We start from the raw sequence: 21117 nt of genomic DNA, 5'->3' as shown, positions 1-21117 counted from the left end.
AATACATGAACATGAATTTTATGAACACTATCAATTTGAATGATATCATCATATAAGGCTGTTATCAGTGTTGGTCTAGAGATATGAACACCAGGCTAGTGATCTGAAGGTTGTAGGTTTTATTTCCACTGGAGAGTCACTTGCAAATGTACTTATTACCAAGTACATGTCAGATTAAGGCAAAACATTTATAAAGAAATGAATTACATGTAAGTCCAAATTCAAAGATCTGCATATCAGTTAAGTTTTGTCCTGGTGATGGTGTAAGAACTGTCCCGTTCCTCATCTCTAAATCATTTGATGCATCATCATCCCATCGACCTGTCAAAACAAATTTACAGATAAATTTGTATATATTTACGAAAATTCTAAATCATATTAATAATCAATGATCGATTTTATAATATTTCCTTTATCATATTGACTTTAGTTTTTTATTAATTCAATTCAATTCAATTCAACTTTATGAAACATATAAATACAATAAAAAATAATACAAGGCATTATGTGACAACCGTCATGGAGAGAGGACTAATAATTATTTGTTGACATATAGTGCCTCTTAAAATACATGTGGATTATGTTTTGGGATTTATTGGATGTAGACTGTAGACATTATTATATTATTGATTACTGTAGTTTACAAAACAACACATTATTATGGCTATACTGATACTAGTTAACACACGTAAAAGTATACATGAGATTATATGTACAAAAGTTCTATCCATTTTCTATGCAACTTTGAATCTTTTAGAATACGAGAAAAAACACATGTAATTAAAGTATTACAGCTTTTTTCAATTTTTGTTTTGAAACAAAAAATTGATTTCCGAATGTACTCATAGAAGGAGGGAACATGGTTATCAACAAACATAGCACTAGCACTACAGCTCCTTGAGCGTCTTAAAATCTTTCTAAGTGCGTTATTATAACAGACCTGTAATGACTTCATAGTTTTTACATTAAAATCGCACCATAAGGCCGCACAATACATACTAATACAGTATGACTTAAACAAAGTAATCTTAACATCTGTTGAGCATTTACTAAATTTTCTACACAGAGAGTTACCTCTAATACATAATGATCGATATTGGCTTTTAATATCCAGTTCGTCCATAGTATCATTGCTGATAACACAACCAAGGTATACTTATATTGTTATCATCATGTTAAAATTCATTTACAGACTTGCGCCTTGATGAAAAACACTTTTGTGTGATTCAACTTTACCGTGTTGAAATAATTTATTATTAATTCATTCATTCATACACACACACATTCAGTTATTTGACAATAATAACTGGGGCCCGCACTAGAAGCAATATAAGTTAATCTACTGGGACACTACTTAGATTTAGAAGTTAAAGTTATGGCACTAATAAAAAAACTATATAGATAATGATGATGATTTATAAGGTCAATAAGAATTAATGATAATAATAATGATGATAATTACCGAAAAGACCTTTGGCATCTCCCAAGTAGACATCATCAAGTTGGAACATTATATTTAACATCTTTTCAGAAACGGCCACAGAAAATCCAACATCCGAATTCCATGTAGCAATGTAACGATCAGTTCCATTTGCATTTATGTATTCACCAGATATTTTAGACACAGTGAAATCAAAGTCCAACTCACTTGTGTAAGTAACTAAAAGACATACAAAAACATATCATGATTTTCAATGCTCTTCCATTCATTCGATTTTATTTCACAATGAAATACAGATAAATTCAAATTATTCAAATAAAAGCTTGGACAAGATCAAATAAGCTGTATAAACAGTGGATAGTAAAATATCAAATTCTTTAATAATCATTGTCGAGTAATGAAAGATTAATTTTACTAGTAATTTTGATCATTGGGTAAAACAAGAAGATTCTTACCATTGTCTAATGCAGCCTTGTCAATTAGTGTTCCGTTAACTAATATTTCAATATCCAGACTATCGCTAGTCAACCTGATTTCAACCTAAATTAGGTGAAAAAACCTTTAGTTCTACAGAACATCATTCATTCATTAAAAAACGTTTTTTTGGACATGACTATGGGCTATTACAGTGTACTAGCAATAATAATAAGAATCTTGAATGAAGGTGCATCCAGAGTAAGTAAAATAAAAGTTTAAAAAAAAGTCCAATCTCTGGACTATTGCTAGTCAATCTGATTTCAACCTAAAATAGGTCAAATGTGTCAAAATGTCACGATTTATCGCACAATATTAGCTATACTAGATGCTAAGCTAAAGGAATATTACTTTTGAATCAATAAAAATTAGCCACCTATGTTATCGAAAACCCTGTCACATATGGTTCCCTTTTTGCCAGGAAGTGGTTGTTGCACCCCCACCCTCCCCGGGAAAGAAGATCATTCATCCATTTGCCAAAAAACATATCTGGATTTGATGTGACCTATTACAGTGTATTACTCTCAATAGAAAGTAGGTGTCTGTATACGACGGTCAGGATGGGGCATTAGGAGAGTCATTCATGCTTTATCCACAGTCAAAATATCCATATTTAAATAGTTTTAGTTTACAAAAGACAAAGTATTTTACCCTAGTTCCATCATCGATAGCTCCAACAAAAGAGGTGAAAATGGTAGCTTTTATGTCACTGTTTGAATCAAACTGCGGTGTTTCCATTCTGGACTGGACAATAAACACTCTACCATCTCCTAAATCTACTTCCTCAAGAACAAATTCGCCATGACCGTTGAATGTGTAATCGTAATTATCTAGAGTCGTCATGTGAGGATCCCCACGTGTAAAGGCTAAAAAAAATAAAAATTATTAAACAAATAATTAGTGAATGAGAGTAAAAAGCAATAGGTCAGAGTTTAAAGGTAGATGCCTTGAAGGATGAATCTTGTGTTGGGCTAGCCTTAAAAAAATAGATATGATAATGAATAGGTCATAAAAAAAAAATGTATGGAAAAGACAAGTACGGATCAAGATATAAATAAGATTTAGAAAAAATATAATTTGTTATACATTTTAATACATTATAAGAGCCAGAGTTTGCTGTTGGGGTCCCCCAGTTCTAGCATACAATGATGATATTATTGTTTGTATTGTAAAACCCGGAATAAATTGAATTGAATTGATTAAAGTTGTTTTGATTTGCTTAAAAACTATGACTTACAAGTTCTTGGGGGTCTGTAACGAATGAATGAAGCTTCAGGGCGTTGTTCTTCATACAGTTTGCAGAAATCTTCATCCTGAGATTGTGTGCAACAGGAATATTGTGGTACAACTTCTTGATCTATTAAAAGTTAAGTAATATCAAATATGGTGAACTCCTTATAAATTGAACTCTAAACAAAAAATCCAATGATTTCCATAAAATAAAAATTTTAGGTGAGATCACGTTTTTTGGTGGATACGCTGTCTTTTTACAATAGCAAATAGTTAAAGATTAGCAATATATCATTTCAATATTTTACATTTTTAACGAACATTAATGGATCACATAAAAGAAAAAAAATACCAAAAAATGATTGGATTCCATTTTTCAAGGTAAAGATGTAACTGAGATAATTGAGGTTATGAGAGCTAATGTTGTAATCCATGTTTGATCCTAATTTAATAACGTTTTATTTATATGCTTCGCTTAACAGTAATTAATTGAATAAATTAACATATGCACCATCATATGAATGCACCTGTACAAGCCACCTGGAATCATCATTTTAGTGAAAATCAAATTTAGTATTTATACAACAAGCAAGTAAACTTATTTCAAAACCGAAAATTACTTACAGAGCCAATTCCAAAAACCTCGGTTAATATGGAAACGTTCCAAGAAGCTACTTCTCCAAAACTTTTCATATCCAGCAATAAATGTACCATTGGTACGGTAACAGCATCGCGCACCAGAATACCTTCGTGATGGGGTTGCCAATTGAAAACACCTTGCATCCTCTGCAAAAATAATTTGATATTTTTTGTACATACATCACAGTTAATATAAGTTAATATGGTTCGATTAAATTTAACGATAGCATATTAGACTTAAACATTAATTCCTGGATTGTAGGAGAAATAATGATTGCTGAAAATATCAAAATGTAAAAATATTAATTTTTAATCATAACTTACAATTATTATATACTTATTATTAGATTAAACCATCTCAAACAAATTGTAAAAATTGGCAATTTATGAATTGGAATTAGGCCTACTGTTTATTATATGTCAAAAGGGATTAAAAATTACATTAAAAAGTTTCCATTTGAGTTTATATCTAAGGTATAAAATTGACCTTTACCTTGTTGAATGTCAATTTGATTTAGAATTTCTACTTCGTATTCTGTAGCAGCAAATCGAATCATAAAACGGGCCAATTTCTGAATGCTTGTTGCGTCGGAGTACCGTGAATCTGATCTTGCTTGGCCAAAAGTCCATGGGCAAACCAATCGATTACTGTTCCAAAAGATTGGATTGATCTGCATATTATACCAGTCTAAACACACCTGGCGTGGATTGGGTGTCCATGGACAGTTCTTTTCAAGCCGGTAGATCCAACGAGCCTGGTTACCTGTATTACCTATGAATTGATCGGGTCTGTAACGACTTGTTTCATTTGGGAAACTGTACTGAGCATTGACATATTCCTGTGTACCATCATATAAAGTATTAAAGCCTATAATGACATCTTTGTAAATCAATACATCAGCGTTCCACCTCATTGCATTGATCCTGTAGTTGAACAAGGAAAATGAATATGTACCATCCGTTATCAAAATAGCCTGATATGTGTTGACCTGTAAAAAAAAACAACATATAGTATGTAAGGTTCAACAGACCAGGTTATCTTTTAAATAATAAACATATTCTATCCATTTCACTCATAAATTATCATTCATTATTTGTTTTATAACAATATTTAGGCAAGCTAGGCATCAAAATTTAGAGTAGAGCTGATTCAAATGATGCACACTTTTCTATCAGTCGCCAGCCTTGCATTTCCCAAACATTTTTTTGTTTAAAAAAAAGTAATGTACTACAGTACATAATCGTGAGAATGGTTCGAAATAATACACTGCACCATGTGATATGTACAACCAATCAAACGGTGAGGATACACATAAAATGTACTATGTACTACAACAAAAACGAACTAAACATTACAATACTTTTCATAGCTAGCTATGTATAATATAGAGAATTATTATCATTAAACAAATAATTTAAATTCTAATGTAATAATTGACATACCGTATCTGGATTACTTTCAGCTGGTTGCTGCGGTATTCCCGTCCAGGTCACAATTAACATCCAGGTGCCACTAAAACTTTCTTTCACAAAACTGCAATCATCTGAAACATTTGATGTTTGCACTATTGCTGATACTTTGTTGAGAAGACCAGGATTGTTGTTCATGTCATATACCTTAAAGTAAATGTAAAAGCAATGAAATAATGTATGTGACACAATCAAAGGACTAACACACTTTAAATATGAGTAAGTTAAATCTACTTTCCAGCCGAGTGTGGTGAGATTTTTTCACTATTTAATTCCAAGTTCAGTATTATTCTCTTTTAATTCACAAAGTTAATTTTGTTTATGCGTTTTGTTTTCTAATCAAAGCTTGTTGATTGAGAGGACTGCAAACAGAGGTTCCACATGTAACATTTTGTGAAAACTATTAGTTTGCATTTTGTTGGCGGTTATAATTTTGTTGGGTGTTGTGTTTTTCCATCGGAGCTTTTGTTGATAAATTCTAGATCAGGTGAGGATAAAAAGGGGTTGAAACGTATTTGATTGATTTAAGTAGGTAGGTAGCTAGTTAGGTAGCTAGCTACAGTAGGTAGGTAGCTAGTTAGGTAGCTAGTTAACTAAAGTAGCATTAGCTAGGTAGCTAGTTAGGTAGCTACCTAGGTAGCTAGTCAGTGCTAGTTAGGTAGAGCTAGCTCGGTAGGTAAATTAACTTACCTGGTAGTACACTTCTCCACTATTAAGTGTATTGTCAGCATCTGCCCAGAATGGTGCAACAAGAGGACTATCAGTCATCGCACTTAGTCCATTCTGGGGTGGATGAGGATTTGAATATAGAGTTTGACCTTTTTGTGCAAATAGTATCAAACCATTTTCAGTAAACTAAAATAGAATAAATATGAATTAGATGCATACAATCCAAAGAACCGTTCAGAATCAGTGCTTTGCATGAATCATAATCATAAAACTGAGATGTTTTATTCAACTAAACAAAAGTCTTACATAAATGACACCAAAGTATTGACTTCCAAATGGAAAACCAATAGGAGGAAAGAATCGTTCAGAAATAAGGTCTTCTACAGAATTTCCAGAATCACCTCCGTGCATACTCAGCAATAAATCACCAGCTTCCACTCCATAATCACACAATACAATTTCTGAAACACAAAACAAAATTGTTAATTCACAGAAGGTTTACAATTTTCTAGGAATGTTTTCTTAAGATGTTATATTAATGTAATTGGAATGATGTGTGTGAATGCATCTGCATCAAAATGCGTCTGCTTATGAGTGATTGGATGGCTACACAGACGTTGAAAAGTGTTTTCAGTTAGACAACATGTACACTCAACACTTAAGATAGAGGAAGACATAAATTCTATATTGATTTAAAATTTGCGATACAACACTACTGAGGACGATCAAAACATATTGATCAAAACGTAGAGAAACTCAACAGTTCTTTTCCGAACTAATATATGTAGTGTACCATAAACTTTATATCAACATTTGATTTCGCCATGCAAACCTTTAGACAATTTCTACCTACCTTCGAAAAGAATATTGCCGTTGGGAATATAATGATAATGGTAGGCACTTCATTGAGGATATGGTGGGCATTAAAAGGGATATTAACTGAATTTCCTTCATCGTCAATAAAATACAATTGTGTGTATAATTTTGAACATAATTTAACAAATTGAATGACCTTTGACATACCTAGACACACAAAAACAATTCAGAAATATTAGATGTTTCACATACCGACACACTGGCCATAAGACTCCTCATACCCTTCATTGCAAACACAATAAAAGCTTCCATTTGTGTTGGTACATGTACTAGTAAGAAGTGGACAGGTGTCGTTGTTCTTACATTCATCAATATCTATACAGTAACATTTTACATAAAAAAAATGTCAAAACTTTTATATACATATCTGTCATTTGTCATTGATGTCATTGTTAAACAGCATTATCATCTACACAAAATGTTTTTCATGTACTACAAGATTTAGAGATTTCTTAATCTATTTTAATTGTGACTAGTTCCAAAAGTTAGTGCCAATTCCAAAATGTTAAAGGCACCTACAAATTATTATAAAACTTAACCTTTATATATTAAGATAAATCTGAAAAATCGTAGGTTGTGTAAAGGTCTGTCTACATTACCAAAGTAAATATGTTTTTGATACGACATCGTGTCCATATATGGGCACATCACATTTTTTTGTCACATAAAGTTTGATAGTGTAGACAGAGCTTAAAGGTATAGTGTACAGTAGTACCTACCTGTGCAGTCGCTGGTTCCATCACCAGTATAGCCTCCCATACATTCACATGAGAAACTACCCAATATGTTGGTACAAATCGCCATGTTGTGACAATTGTTTTCCCCAGATGTGCATTCATTGAAATCTGAAACAAACAAATTATGTTTATTTTCTTTTTTAATTGTTACCATTTTTATGTGATGTTTTCGCTTTTTAAAATGTTAATCATTAGACCATACTCAATAAATTACACAACATAGGAAGAGGTGACCGCACACCAAAGATCTTCACACACAAACACTAAAAACGAAACTTTATTTGGAAAATTGTTTAATTTATTGTAACTTAGCTACCTTTACAGACTACTGTTGTAACATCATAACCGCCATCCATACACTGAGACGTGATTGTGCTTGGACCCATTGTAGTAACATACCCCTCTTCACATTCAAAGGTTATGTTCTGGCCATGAACTATAGAACCTGATACAGTTCCTTGATCTGGAGCTGGTGGAAGCGAGCAATCCTCTGTAAAACAAGTTTATTTATTATTACTATTTATTCCTCTTTAGTACAGACTGTTCTCTCAAAGGGTCCAGTGTGTAAGACTATTATATGATTGGTAGATGATTACCTACTCATTCATTCAATAGTGTAATGAGTCAAAGTATATATACAGGACCAACAGCTTTATGTTCCATCTAAAGAACGAGGCAATGAGAGTAAAGCTGTGTTACATTTCATTGATTACACACATACACTTAGTCTGGAATGACATAGTGTGAATGGTTTTATTTTGATACTAATCCCATTTTCCATGATTTTTTTCCCAGCCATTGAACCGGATCACAAGAATTTACTCACCTCGACAAGTTGGAACTTCCGTGAAATTTCCATTTAAGCAAGTACTATTGGATGGTCCTATCAATGAGTACCCACTAAAACAGTCATATCCTATAGTATCGCCATTCAAGTAGAACTCGTATGCTATTCCCAAAATAATGCCATTGTCCGGAGGGAATGGTGAAATACATTGGCCTGTAAAATAATGTTTACATGTTAATCAACTAGGACATGCATTGCTGTAGGTATATAATAATATTCATAACAGAAATTTATATAGCGCCAATTCCAAATTGAGAATAAAGTAATTAGGTCAATACAAATTCTAAAAAAAGGTGTGTTTTTAAATTGAATTTAAAGGAAAGTAGAATTGTATAGAATTGTATCAAAGTATATAAACTTTGAGTAAACCAAAAGTGATGCATATATATTAATACTTATTCTTTCAACAATGCGTTATCATGTGTACTGAATGGCACAGAAGATCAAACAGATTTCTATTCTATTTCAAAATGCATCAAAATATTTTTAGTTTAATATCTCTTCTGAGATAATTGTTGATTTTTGCTATAACTATCACCTTTAAATCTGCCTTGAAAACTCATCTTTTTCTTTCAGATTGAGCTCTCTCATACACCGCTCCTCACTTACTGCTGGAATTGGTGCGTTACACATTCGTATTATATTATAATGAGGGTGTAATATATACTGCTTTGTGTAAACAATTACGCATATAATGTATACTTAACTTGCGTAACATTTTTCTAATGTTATCATGTTTATTAAAAAAAAGTTTTCTACAAAAAAAATTCCTATTCTGTAGTTTATGGTAGCAAAAAAGACAGAATTACATTTTTGGGTATAAGAAATATAAATAGGATAGAAACTAAACATTTTCTTGATGATCAGTTTCAATAAGCCTAGTCTAACTTAACAAAAAGAAAATGTTACCTGCGCAAAGCTCGAATGATTCATCGGAGAAATCGAAACAATCTGCAATATCATCACAAAGCCAGCTGTCTGGGATACAAGAGTCGAACGGACACTGGTAACTATTTTCTCCACACGGAGGACCTATCAAAGATATGACATGCTCTCATCATAAACAAATCAAAATTAATTGTAAAACCTATTAAAATGGTAAACAACATTTATTGTACAAAATTAGTACAAAACAGTTTATTAATTATTTTACATAAACAACATTATAATAATAGATAGAATTGATCTTGTATGATTAAACAAAAGAGAATTTTTTTTACTATTTGGCAAAACATATTTTTCCATTTTTTATACCCTTCAGTTAAAGTTTTCATTTTAAATTCGTGAAAATATGGTTCTCAATGTATTTTTACAAAATGGGCGAATTTAAAACAAAGAATTGTTCTCCTCAGTATAGAACCTTGATCAACACATAATATCGTTATTTGATCAAAAACTTTTCCAATTAATTTTGTTTTATGCAAGAAAACTCTATTTATCTGTTTATTGTCATTCAGTATTGTTCGTAGTATATACAGCATTTTATACCATACTGCTCTGTCCAAATTTAGCGTTAAAATTAAGGTTTACACATTCTACCGAAAAACTTCCAACAACTTACAATTAATCTCATCTGCATTGTCATCACAGTCAGAAATGTAGTCACAAATCCAGAAATCTGGGAAACATGTTTGAACACCACCCGACTGACATTGAAACTCAAAAGCAAAGCAGACTTTAAAAGAAAAAAAAGAAGCATCAAACAATGATTCTATTTATATAAAAAAAAACAAGAAGTTTACTTTTTTTATTTAAAAAATTCCGATTTTATCAGATAAATAATTGTTTTACTTGATCCAGTTGGTAAAAAAAATCCTATTTAACAAAATAATGTTAAATTGTTAGTATCACTACTAATGTATTAGACTTACGTAGGACTTCGGGTGTTGGAGTTGGGGTAGCTGTGTAAAATAAAATAAGATTAATGATTAAATTGGTACACCTGTACTGGTTACATCTAGAGTCAACGATCATATATGTAAAATAATTAAATAATTTCACTACTTTGAAATATTAAACTTACTCGTTGTGACTTCAGTTGTTGTGGCTAGGTCAGCTGTGAAAATTAAAATAAAATGTTTCATTAAATTTGTACACCTGTACTGGTTACATCTAGAGTCAACAATCATATATGTAAAATAATTAAATAGTTTCACTACTTTGAAATATTAGACTTACTTGTTGTGACTTCAGTTGTTATGGCTAGGTCAGCTGTGAAAAATAAAATAAAATATTTCATTAAATTTGTACACCTGTGGTAATATAAATAAAGATACGATTGTCCAAAATGCACCATATTATTAACTTTAAATAATAATTAAAAATTCATACCTGGGTCTGTTTCCGGAAAGAAAAAGAAGAAAAAAAATTTAGTTAGTGAATTATTGTGTAAGATTTGCATTTTAGATAGAGGCGGACCTTAATGACCTCAATTTCTTTGAGACATATTTTGAAGGAGGACTTGATATCTTACAGTATGTACCTAACCGATTACTGATACACTGATAAGTAGCCCATAGTTTCCAAAAGTTGACTTCCATTTCTTGTATTACATAGATAGGTGTAATAAATCATTTATGTATTTTGCAATTACTCTATATTCCATGATTTATAAAAGCCCTAGAGCTGCTATGTTTAGGAGTATGTTTGGGTTATAGGTAAGTGAGTTCTGTCAAGTGGTCAGATGGCCCTTCATTTGGCAAATATTCTCACCTGTTACTATTATGCTTGATATTATAACATTTATAACAACACCCTCAAGTGTAGTGAGGTCATCCTCTGCATCTACCCTCAACTGATTTTGTACCATAGCAGCAGATATATTAGTGTTTGCCAAAAACCATACATCAGCACTTGCTATAATGCTTCCGTTGGAAAATCCTGTTGCATTACAATTTACATAGTCATCAAAAGTATTGTCGAGGGAATTTTCAATCTAAAAAAGACAAAGATTATTACAATAATGACTGAATCCATTCATTAGTCTACCATTTTGAAAGTTAAGAGAAAGCAAAAAAAGAAAAAAAAAATTATATAATGACAAAAAGTGATTAGAATAAAAATGTTAAAAGTTTATATTTATTGCTTACAGCTGAGCATGTGTATCCAGCAAATAAGGAGTATCTATCTGAGGTTTCATCATCAAGACTGTTATCAAATATTGCATCGTCTGCAATACCATCAATACCATTAATTGCAATGATCACTTTGTAGATTATCGTTTCAGGAGCTATACAAAAAAGCATAATAGTATAACATTGTAATTGGATTGGGTACATGAGAATGGAAAATAGCTGCCACTGTTGAGGCACTGCACGAAAGAGGCACTTCAAGAGGTATCCACATCTGGGCTATTTGCCAATTTTTTTATTAAAAAAATAAATGTACAACAGCTTTAACATGTGTCCAGAAGGCTGGAGGAAACAGGACATCTTTAAATAAACAGCTGGACGCTTTGAAATGGAAAAGGAATCTTGGACAGAGCTAAAGACCAAATGCATCGCAAATGTGTAGCCTTATGGGACAAAGGGTCCAAGGAGGATAGGTAGGTACAGTTTTATCAAGGAACTATTCGAAAAATAGTACCCTCAAAGAATAATCTATTTAGTAATGATAATATAAACACCACAGTTGGTGGTACTTTATTGGTAAGAACTTTCAGCATTATTTCTGTAGTAGCAACCCTTCAAATATTTAGAATTCCTTATACAAGTACGTCTGGCTTAGAGCAGGTCTACTTCCCTAGCTTGGTTCCCATTGGGACGCAATGCAAAGATAAAAGCGCAATGCAAAGATGAAAGCGCAATGCAAGTAACATGGATCATCACTGTCACTTGTGATTGCCCATCATTGTTGCGCTGTGTCCAAGTTAGAACCAAGCTTAAAATCCACACGGCTCCTATTAGAAAAAAATATGTTAATAAGCTTTGATTAGCTACCCGCTATCACCATTTTTGTCAATATATTATTGTTTGCTGATTATTATTATTGTGCCAGTAATATTCCTGCTAGTGGGAGGATCAAACAAATTATTAATATTATACTATATATACTGTATGTAAATATGCTGCTGAATGCAAACTTCTATGATAAATGCATTTGATGTAGAAAAAATGATGCTTTTGTTAATACAACAGAAAAAGATCAGTGCTGCAAAAATAAATGTGTATATCATTAGATGAAGATGATAATAGAAAAAAAAACATACAGTATAGAGGATTTTTTTTTTTTAAATAAATCAAGAATGTTAGTTGTTAAAAAGAAATTGAGTTAATGAAGTGTTTATTAATATTCATCTTATTTGTGGTCCAAGTAACACTTAAGTTTGGACTTAAATGAAAGTAGGCATCAATAATAATTGATCACATTTTGCAGAAAGCTGTTTTAAAAAGCAAGATAAAAGTAGTCATGCCATAGACTATATTTGTACTAAAGTAAAATTAAACACATAATTTTCGTTCACAAACATAAAACAGACAACAAAGCATTTCAATAAACATAATTTCTCTAATTGTTGAAGAGATGACGGCAAAAGACAGAGCGATATAGAGGAACTTTACTGCAATCTAGTTCTAGCCATTTACTTACAGCAAGTGGTTTGATCTAACTGAACAAGTTTTATATTTTATTTTTAACTGAAGCTGTATTACTTACTAAAGGTAGTTTGATCAGTCGCTATTTCAGTTATATCGGTTGCAACGACATTAGTTCCTATTATGGTGAGAAATAAATTATTTGAAACATGTCTAATCTGAACAAGTTTTATTTTTAACTGCAGTTGTATTAGTAGATGTTAGATTCTAAGTTCTACCTGTTTACTTACTAAAGGTAGTTTGATCAGTCGCTATTTCAGTTATATCGGTTGCAACGACATTAGTTCCTATTATGATGAGAAATAAATTATTGTAAATATGTCTAATCTGAACATGTTTTATTTTTAACTGCAGTTGTATTAGTATATGTTAGATTCTAAGTTCTACCTGTTTACTTACTAAAGGTAGTTTGATCAGTCGCTATTTCAGTTATATCGGTTGCAACGACATTAGTTCTTATTACGGTGAGAAATAAATTATTTGAAATATGTCTAATCTGAACAAGTTTTATTTTTAACTGCAATTGTATTAGTAGATGTTAGATTCTAAGTTCTACCTGTTTACTTACTAAAGGTAGTTTGATCAGTCGCTATTTCAGTTATATCGGTTGCAACGACATTAGTTCCTATTATGGTGAGAAATAAATTATTTGAAACATGTCTAATCTGAACAAGTTTTATTTTTAACTGCAGTTGTATTAGTAGATGTTAGATTCTAAGTTCTACCTGTTTACTTACTAAAGGTAGTTTGATCAGTCGCTATTTCAGTTATATCGGTTGCAATGACATTAGTTCCTATTATGGTGAGAAATAAATTATTTGAAATATGTCTAATCCGAACAAGTTTTATATTTAACTGCAGTTGTATTAGTAGATGTTAGATTCTAAGTTCTACCTGTTTACTTACTTAAAGTAGTTTGATCAGTCGCTATTTCAGTTATATCGGTTGCAACAACATTAGTTCCTATTATGGTGAGAAATAAATTATTTGAAACATGTCTATCCGAACAAGTTTTATTTTTAACTGCAGTTGTATTAGTAGATGTTAGATTCTAAGTTCTATCTGTTTACTTACTAAAGGTAGTTTGATCAGTCGATGGTATTTCAGTTATATCGGTTGCAATGACATTAGTTCCTATTACAGTGAGAAATAAATTATTTTAAATATGTCTAATCTGAACAAGTTTTATTTTTAACTGCAGTTGTATTAGTAGATGTTAGATTCTAAGTTCTACCTGTTTACTTACTAAAGGTAGTTTGATCAGTCGATGGTATTTCAGTTATATCGGTTGCAACGACATTAGTTCCTATTACGGTGAGAAATAAATTATTTGAAATATGTCTAATCTGAACAAGTTTTATTTTTAACTGCAGTTGTATTAGTAGATGTTAGATTCTAAGTTCTACCTGTTTACTTACTAAAGGTAGTTTGATCAGTCGATGGTATTTCAGTTATATCGGTTGCAATGACATTAGTTCGTATTACAGTGAGAAGTATGTAAATATGTCTAATCTGAACATGTTTTATTTTAAACTGCAATTGTATTAGTAGATGTTAGATTCTAAGTTCTACCTGTTTACTTACTAAAGGTAGTTTGATCAGTCGCTATTTCAGTTATATCGGTTGCAATGACATTAGTTCCTATTATGGTGAGAAATAAATTATTTGAAATATGTCTAATCTGAACAAGTTTTATTTTTAACTGCAGTTGTATTAGTAGATGTTAGATTCTAAGTTCTACCTGTTTACTTACTAAAAGTAGTTTGATCAGTCGATGGGATTTCAGTTATATCGGTTGCAACAACATTAGTTCCTATTACGGTGAGAAATAAATTATTTGAAATATGTCTAATCTGAACAATTTTTATTTTTAACTGCAGTTGTATTAGTAGATGTTAGATTCTAAGTTCTACCTGTTTACTTACTAAAGGTAGTTTGATCAGTCGGTGGTATTTCAGTTATATCGGTTGCAATGACATTAGTTCCTATTACAGTGAGAAATAAATTATTTTAAATATGTCTAATCTGAACAAGTTTTATTTTTAACTGCAGTTGTATTAGTAGATGTTAGATTCTAAGTTCTACCTGTTTACTTACTAAAGGTAGTTTGATCAGTCGATGGTATTTCAGTTATATCGGTTGCAACGACATTAGTTCCTATTACGGTGAGAAATAAATTATTTTAAATATGTCTAATCTGAACAAGTTTTATTTTTAACTGCAGTTGTATTAGTAGATGTTAGATTCTAAGTTCTACCTGTTTACTTACTAAAGGTAGTTTGATCAGTCGATGGTATTTCAGTTATATCGGTTGCAATGACATTAGTTCGTATTACAGTGAGAAGTATGTAAATATGTCTAATCTGAACATGTTTTATTTTAAACTGCAATTGTATTAGTAGATGTTAGATTCTAAGTTCTACCTGTTTACTTACTAAAGGTAGTTTGATCAGTCGCTATTTCAGTTATATCGGTTGCAATGACATTAGTTCCTATTATGGTGAGAAATAAATTATTTGAAATATGTCTAATCTGAACAAGTTTTATTTTTAACTGCAGTTGTATTAGTAGATGTTAGATTCTAAGTTCTACCTGTTTACTTACTAAAAGTAGTTTGATCAGTCAATGGGATTTCAGTTATATCGGTTGCAACAACATTAGTTCCTATTACGGTGAGAAATAAATTAATTTAAATATGTCTAATCTGAACAAGTTTTATTTTTAACTGCAGTTGTATTAGTAGATGTTAGATTCTAAGTTCTACCTGTTTACTTACTTAAGGTAGTTTGATCAGTCGATGGGATTTCAGTTATATCGGTTGCAATGACATTAGTTCCTATTACAGTGAGAAATAAATTATTTTAAATATGTCTAATCTGAACAAGTTTTATTTTTAACTGCAGTTGTATTAGTAGATGTTAGATTCTAAGTTCTACCTGTTTACTTACTTAAGGTAGTTTGATCAGTCGCTATTTCAGTTATACCGGTTGCAACGACATTAGTTCCTATTACGGTGAGAAATAAATTATTTGAAATATGTCTAATCTGAACAAGTTTTATTTTTAACTGCAGTTGTATTAGTAGATGTTAGATTCTAAGTTCTACCTGTTTACTTACTAAAGGTAGTTTGATCAGTCGATGGTATTTCAGTTATATCGGTTGCAACGACATTAGTTCCTATTACGGTGAGAAATAAATTATTTGAAATATGTCTAATCTGAACAAGTTTTATTTTTAACTGCAGTTGTATTAGTAGATGTTAGATTCTAAGTTCTACCTGTTTACTTACTAAAGGTAGTTTGATCAGTCGATGGGATTTCAGTTATATCGGTTGCAACAACATTAGTTCCTATTACGGTGAGAAATAAATTATTTGAAATATGTCTAATCTGAACAAGTTTTATTTTTAACTGCAGTTGTATTAGTAGATGTTAGATTCTAAGTTCTTCCTGTTTACTTACTAAAGGTAGTTTGATCAGTCGATGGGATTTCAGTTATATCGGTTGCAACAACATTAGTTCCTATTACGGTGAGAAATAAATTATTTTAAATATGTCTAATCTGAACAAGTTTTATTTTTAACTGCAGTTGTATTAGTAGATGTTAGATTCTAAGTTCTACCTGTTTACTTACTTAAGGTAGTTTGATCAGTCGATGGTATTTCAGTTATATCGGTTGCAACGACATTAGTTCCTATTACAGTGAGAAGTATGTAAATATGTCTAATCTGAACATGTTTTATTTTAAACTGCAATTGTATTAGTAGATGTTAGATTCTAAGTTCTACCTGTTTACTTACTAAAGGTAGTTTGATCAGTCGCTATTTCAGTTATATCGGTTGCAATGACATTAGTTCCTATTACAGTGAGAAGTATGTAAATATGTCTAATCTGAACATGTTTTATTTTAAACTGCAATTGTATTAGTAGATGTTAGATTCTAAGTTCTACCTGTTTACTTACTAAAGGTAGTTTGATCAGTCGCTATTTCAGTTATATCGGTTGCAATGACATTAGTTCCTATTATGGTGAGAAATAAATTATTTGAAATATGTCTAATCTGAACAAGTTTTATTTTTAACTGCAGTTGTATTAGTAGATGTTAGATTCTAAGTTCTACCTGTTTACTTGCTAAAGGTAGTTTGATCAGTCGAGGGGATTTCAGTTATATCGGTTGCAACGACATTAGTTCCTATTACGGTGAGAAATAAATTATTTTAAATATGTCTAATCTGAACAAGTTTTATTTTTAACTGCAGTTGTATTAGTAGATGTTAGATTCTAAGTTCTACCTGTTTACTTACTTAAGGTAGTTTGATCAGTCGCTATTTCAGTTATATCGGTTGCAATGACATTAGTTCCTATTACAGTGAGAAGTAAATTATTGTAAATATGTCTAATCTGAACATGTTTTATTTTAAACTGCAGTTGTATTAGTAGATGTTAGATTCTAAGTTCTACCCATTCACTTTACTTAAATAGTTTAATCAGATGATTAACTTAACTAGTTTTATTTCTAACTGCAGTTGTATTAGTAGATGTTAGATTCTAAGTTCTACCTGTTTACTTACTTATGGTAGTTTGTTCAGTCGTTATTTCAGTTATATCGGTAAAAATAATGTCTGTAGTTCCTATTGGTAGAAATAAAATCACTTAAATAAGTGTCTAAATCCTGGTTTTAGCAAAACTCATTATGTATTTAAAACTAGAATTTTAAATTTTTTTTTTTTAAATAAAAAAGATTTAACAGGAATCAAAGACCATTTGCATTTCTAACTTCATTTTTCCAGGTAGATTCCAATAGTAGCACTTAAAACATACACATATATTACAAAGACTTTTATTTTAACTTCATGTAATTTTCACACTTTTCAGTAGATTTGTAACATCTTAATCCTTGCAATTTATACATATATTTTTACTTATGGATATGCTTCTTCAAAAAGGCTATATAGTTAAAGAAATATAATATTTTTATCAAACCAATACCTGTAACTTGTGGAGTGGTTGTTGGGCCTGAAAATAATAGAATTATCAATTTTAACAATGAAAAGTATTCATAAACAAATGAGATTACCATATTACACCACTATACATACATTAATGTGTAAACAAAGGAAGCAGTGGATATAAATGGATGTACATGATTAAATGCTGTGTGTACAGGACTAAAGCTGCTTTCACAACAAGCACGAATGCGGTTATCCGAGCGAGGTAATTCATGCTCACTATTGATTGGTCAAAAGAACAAAATTGTACGATTTTAGCAAACAATTGGCTTCTTGATCAATTCACCGAATTCGGAATCAGGTACACATTAAAATTGTACGAATTTGGTGTTAACGATGCTATGCTTTGCCACTGAACCCATCTCAGGGCACCGGACCGAATCCGGGCATGATGTGAAAGTAGCTTAAGGGGCTGCTGTTTATGCACACAAGTCAAGAATTTTCCATGTAATCTGCTGACTATAAACCATTCTAGTACATTGTTTCTACTTTACAATGTACAATCCTTTTTAGGTAACAGTCCAAATGAAACAAAACAATATAATAGAAACACACTATATAGTGTACTGGCATGGTCTCATGAAGAAAAAAAATTGACAGCATTTTTGTTAATTCAATTGTTACTACTGTTACTTTCCCAAAATGTACTAGGAATGATCAACTAGTGTTGATGTCACAAACTATTCCACAAAGAATATCATGAAGAAAAGAAAACACCAAACTCACCCCCAATATCAATCATGACAGTGCAATTTTCAGTATTTCCTGAATCATCTGTTACTATATATGGTATATAATGGACTCCTACTGATAGGTACGCTGATCTATTAGGACTAAACCATGGATCATCTCTACAATTGTCTGAAAACATAGTAGCATCCCACTCAACGTAGTGTAAAGAGTCAGTATCGTTAACCGTCACAAAAATTGGTCCATCACAAACTGCCGTTGGAGGAGTTACATCTGTTAAAAAAAATATTCTTGTAAAAGTCTTATGGTAATGAAGTGTGAACCTTGATCTGGTGCACTCTAGGGTGTTATTGTTCAGATACTCTACTAATTATTAGCATTGTAAATGTTTTCACTTGCTAAATCTTAAACCACAGCTTTGTTTGCTCAAAATGTTAGGTGAATTTTTAGCAATGATTTCAAGTCATGTATTTTTATGTATATACTGTAGGAATCTATCTGTATATAATTCTTTATGTTAAACCATTTATGAACATGTATGTGTGCGACGTTTCGATTTGTTTTCAACAAATCTTCATCTGGCAATTGCCAATGATAGTTAATATAAAAACAAGAGGAAAACATTTTTGGAAAATTTATTTGTTCTTTCCTAATGGTCATGTGACCATGAGTCTCGTTCATACAAAAAAGAACCAGCTTAATTTTAAGAAGTGCATATGGAAAGTACACTGGTAAAAAGTATTTTCTAATAGCTACTTAAAAACTAAGCATATACTCACCTACAACTTCAACAATAAATGAACAGTTGGATGCCAAGCCTGACGTATCATTGGTAATACAAGTAATAGTTGTTAAACCTAATGGTACTTCCAAACCAGTGTTTACACTGCAAGTTGGCAGTAAATCTAATAACACATTATCCGAGGCCTCAATAGTGTACCTTGGGTATCCTTTACATTCGGAATCTGCTTCTAGTGTGATAGTATTAGGACAAGAAATGTTTGGCGGTGAACAATCTGAAAAAAAAATGAAATAAAAAAAATTTATAACTATTGTGAACAAACATCAAGAATACAGAAGAATTATTTAGGAAATTCTGAATAAATGGTGCAGTCATGTAGCCAAGTTTTAATTCTTCACGTTAATCAACAGGAAATAGACTTTTAAATCAATCTAATGTTAAGAAAAGGTTTTTTTGATGAAATAATTATGTTCTTTGGACCCTACAGACCAACTATCAACGTTAGGACGCTTTTGGACACCAGGAAGTAACCTTTTCTTTTCCTGTAATTGGACAAGTGAATGCAATTTAAGCTAGCCCAATAATTAAAATATGAATACATACCCATAACTATGACATTAAATGAACAGTTTTCACTGTTACCAGAACCATCTACTGCAGAGTATGTAATAGGATGTGTGCCTACTTCCAAAAATTGATAACTTGTATTAGGACTAATGGTGATGTTTGTACAGGACAAATCTGTAGCATTCGGCATACTCCAAGAAACCGTTTTCCCATTGATATCAGGTTCAGAACATACTGACAGGTCCAATGGGCATTCTATGAGCGGAGGTGTTGTATCTAAACAAAACACAAAACGTTATCAGGCTTGGAATATCACTATACTATAACTAACATGGACATAAACTGAAACTTTTAAACAAATGAGGCTATGATAAAAAGTACATTCATAACAATTTAAATATTTGATTTAAAAAAAATATGTATTTTTGTTATACTGGGTGACTTATTTGGGACAAGACTGTTCTCATAGAATGCTAAGTAGAAGACCATGTTAAGCACACTAGTAGACAATCTCTTTTCAAGTAGTCTACCAATTTCCTTATTGTGCACATGTGCAATGTATGTACATATGATCAACAGCTTTACATCCTATCCAAAGGATGAAACCTACAGGTATAGTCAGGGACAGCGTGTTGTGTATTAACCTTAAATTAAAAATCCAGTGTTTATATACAGTAGTAGTTAAAAACCAAACCGATATTTCATATCATATTAGTATACCAACCTATTACTGCTACTTCAAAGAGACAGTATCCTACACGACCACCATTATCAGTGGCTGAGCAGTTAACTACGTCCGTTTCTCCTAGACTAAACTCCACTCCACTCTCATAAGAACATTCATGGTCCAGAGTATTGCTATCAGTGTCTGTTGCAGTGACATTGTAATAAAGAGTAGCATTACAATCTTCATCAGCCTCCAATTCTACATCATCAGGACATTTAACAGTAGGATACGAACAATCTAAAAAAAACATTAAATGGAAATAAATAGAAGTTTGCTAAATTATTAGAAGTAGATACTCCACAAAATACTATGTGTATATTTGCAAATTAACTAAGGTTGAAAAACTTTCCTGAATAGATCACTGGGCTAGAATGACTAGGTACAGAGCCTTAAATAGACTTTGTTGCC

At 31.4% G+C, this 21117-nt stretch overlaps 2 protein-coding genes across 4 annotated transcripts in view; both read right to left on the bottom strand.

The window, feature by feature from the left end:
• The window catches only part of LOC140047215 (uncharacterized), a 30255-nt gene extending 19664 nt beyond the window's left edge, over positions 1–10591 (bottom strand). For all 3 annotated transcript variants that reach the window (XM_072092096.1, XM_072092097.1, XM_072092099.1), the window contains exons 1-19: positions 10562–10591; positions 10407–10439; positions 10255–10284; positions 9945–10058; positions 9293–9415; positions 8363–8536; positions 7853–8026; positions 7519–7644; positions 6992–7114; positions 6230–6384; positions 5945–6109; positions 5228–5401; positions 4278–4773; positions 3770–3931; positions 3153–3272; positions 2567–2781; positions 1897–1981; positions 1463–1660; positions 208–321 (exon numbers count right to left, since the gene is read on the bottom strand). In XM_072092096.1, the coding sequence (XP_071948197.1) occupies positions 208–321; positions 1463–1660; positions 1897–1981; positions 2567–2781; positions 3153–3272; positions 3770–3931; positions 4278–4773; positions 5228–5401; positions 5945–6109; positions 6230–6384; positions 6992–7114; positions 7519–7644; positions 7853–7922 (2203 nt within the window). In that variant the 5' untranslated portion in view covers positions 7923–8026; positions 8363–8536; positions 9293–9415; ... (2 more) ...; positions 10407–10439; positions 10562–10591. The remainder of the gene's footprint in view (positions 1–207; positions 322–1462; positions 1661–1896; positions 1982–2566; positions 2782–3152; positions 3273–3769; positions 3932–4277; positions 4774–5227; positions 5402–5944; positions 6110–6229; positions 6385–6991; positions 7115–7518; positions 7645–7852; positions 8027–8362; positions 8537–9292; positions 9416–9944; positions 10059–10254; positions 10285–10406; positions 10440–10561) is intronic.
• Positions 10592–11054: 463 nt separating this feature from the next.
• LOC140047761 (uncharacterized) overlaps positions 11055–21117 on the bottom strand; it is a 64878-nt gene continuing 54815 nt past the window's right edge. The window contains exons 100-122 of the mRNA XM_072092797.1: positions 20707–20946; positions 20019–20258; positions 19453–19689; positions 18710–18946; positions 17964–17990; positions 17546–17605; positions 16609–16668; positions 16437–16496; positions 16265–16324; positions 16093–16152; positions 15924–15980; positions 15752–15811; positions 15580–15639; positions 15411–15467; positions 15073–15132; positions 14901–14960; positions 14729–14788; positions 14560–14616; positions 14222–14281; positions 14050–14109; positions 13882–13938; positions 11473–11612; positions 11055–11318 (exon numbers count right to left, since the gene is read on the bottom strand). Coding sequence (XP_071948898.1) covers positions 11055–11318; positions 11473–11612; positions 13882–13938; positions 14050–14109; positions 14222–14281; positions 14560–14616; positions 14729–14788; positions 14901–14960; positions 15073–15132; positions 15411–15467; positions 15580–15639; positions 15752–15811; positions 15924–15980; positions 16093–16152; positions 16265–16324; positions 16437–16496; positions 16609–16668; positions 17546–17605; positions 17964–17990; positions 18710–18946; positions 19453–19689; positions 20019–20258; positions 20707–20946 — 2333 coding nt within the window. The remainder of the gene's footprint in view (positions 11319–11472; positions 11613–13881; positions 13939–14049; positions 14110–14221; positions 14282–14559; positions 14617–14728; positions 14789–14900; positions 14961–15072; positions 15133–15410; positions 15468–15579; positions 15640–15751; positions 15812–15923; positions 15981–16092; positions 16153–16264; positions 16325–16436; positions 16497–16608; positions 16669–17545; positions 17606–17963; positions 17991–18709; positions 18947–19452; positions 19690–20018; positions 20259–20706; positions 20947–21117) is intronic.

Source organism: Antedon mediterranea, chromosome 4, assembly GCF_964355755.1.
Source record: "Antedon mediterranea chromosome 4, ecAntMedi1.1, whole genome shotgun sequence".
Taxonomy (NCBI): Eukaryota; Metazoa; Echinodermata; class Crinoidea; order Comatulida; family Antedonidae; genus Antedon; species Antedon mediterranea.
This window is presented reverse-complemented; position numbering and strand designations above follow the sequence as displayed.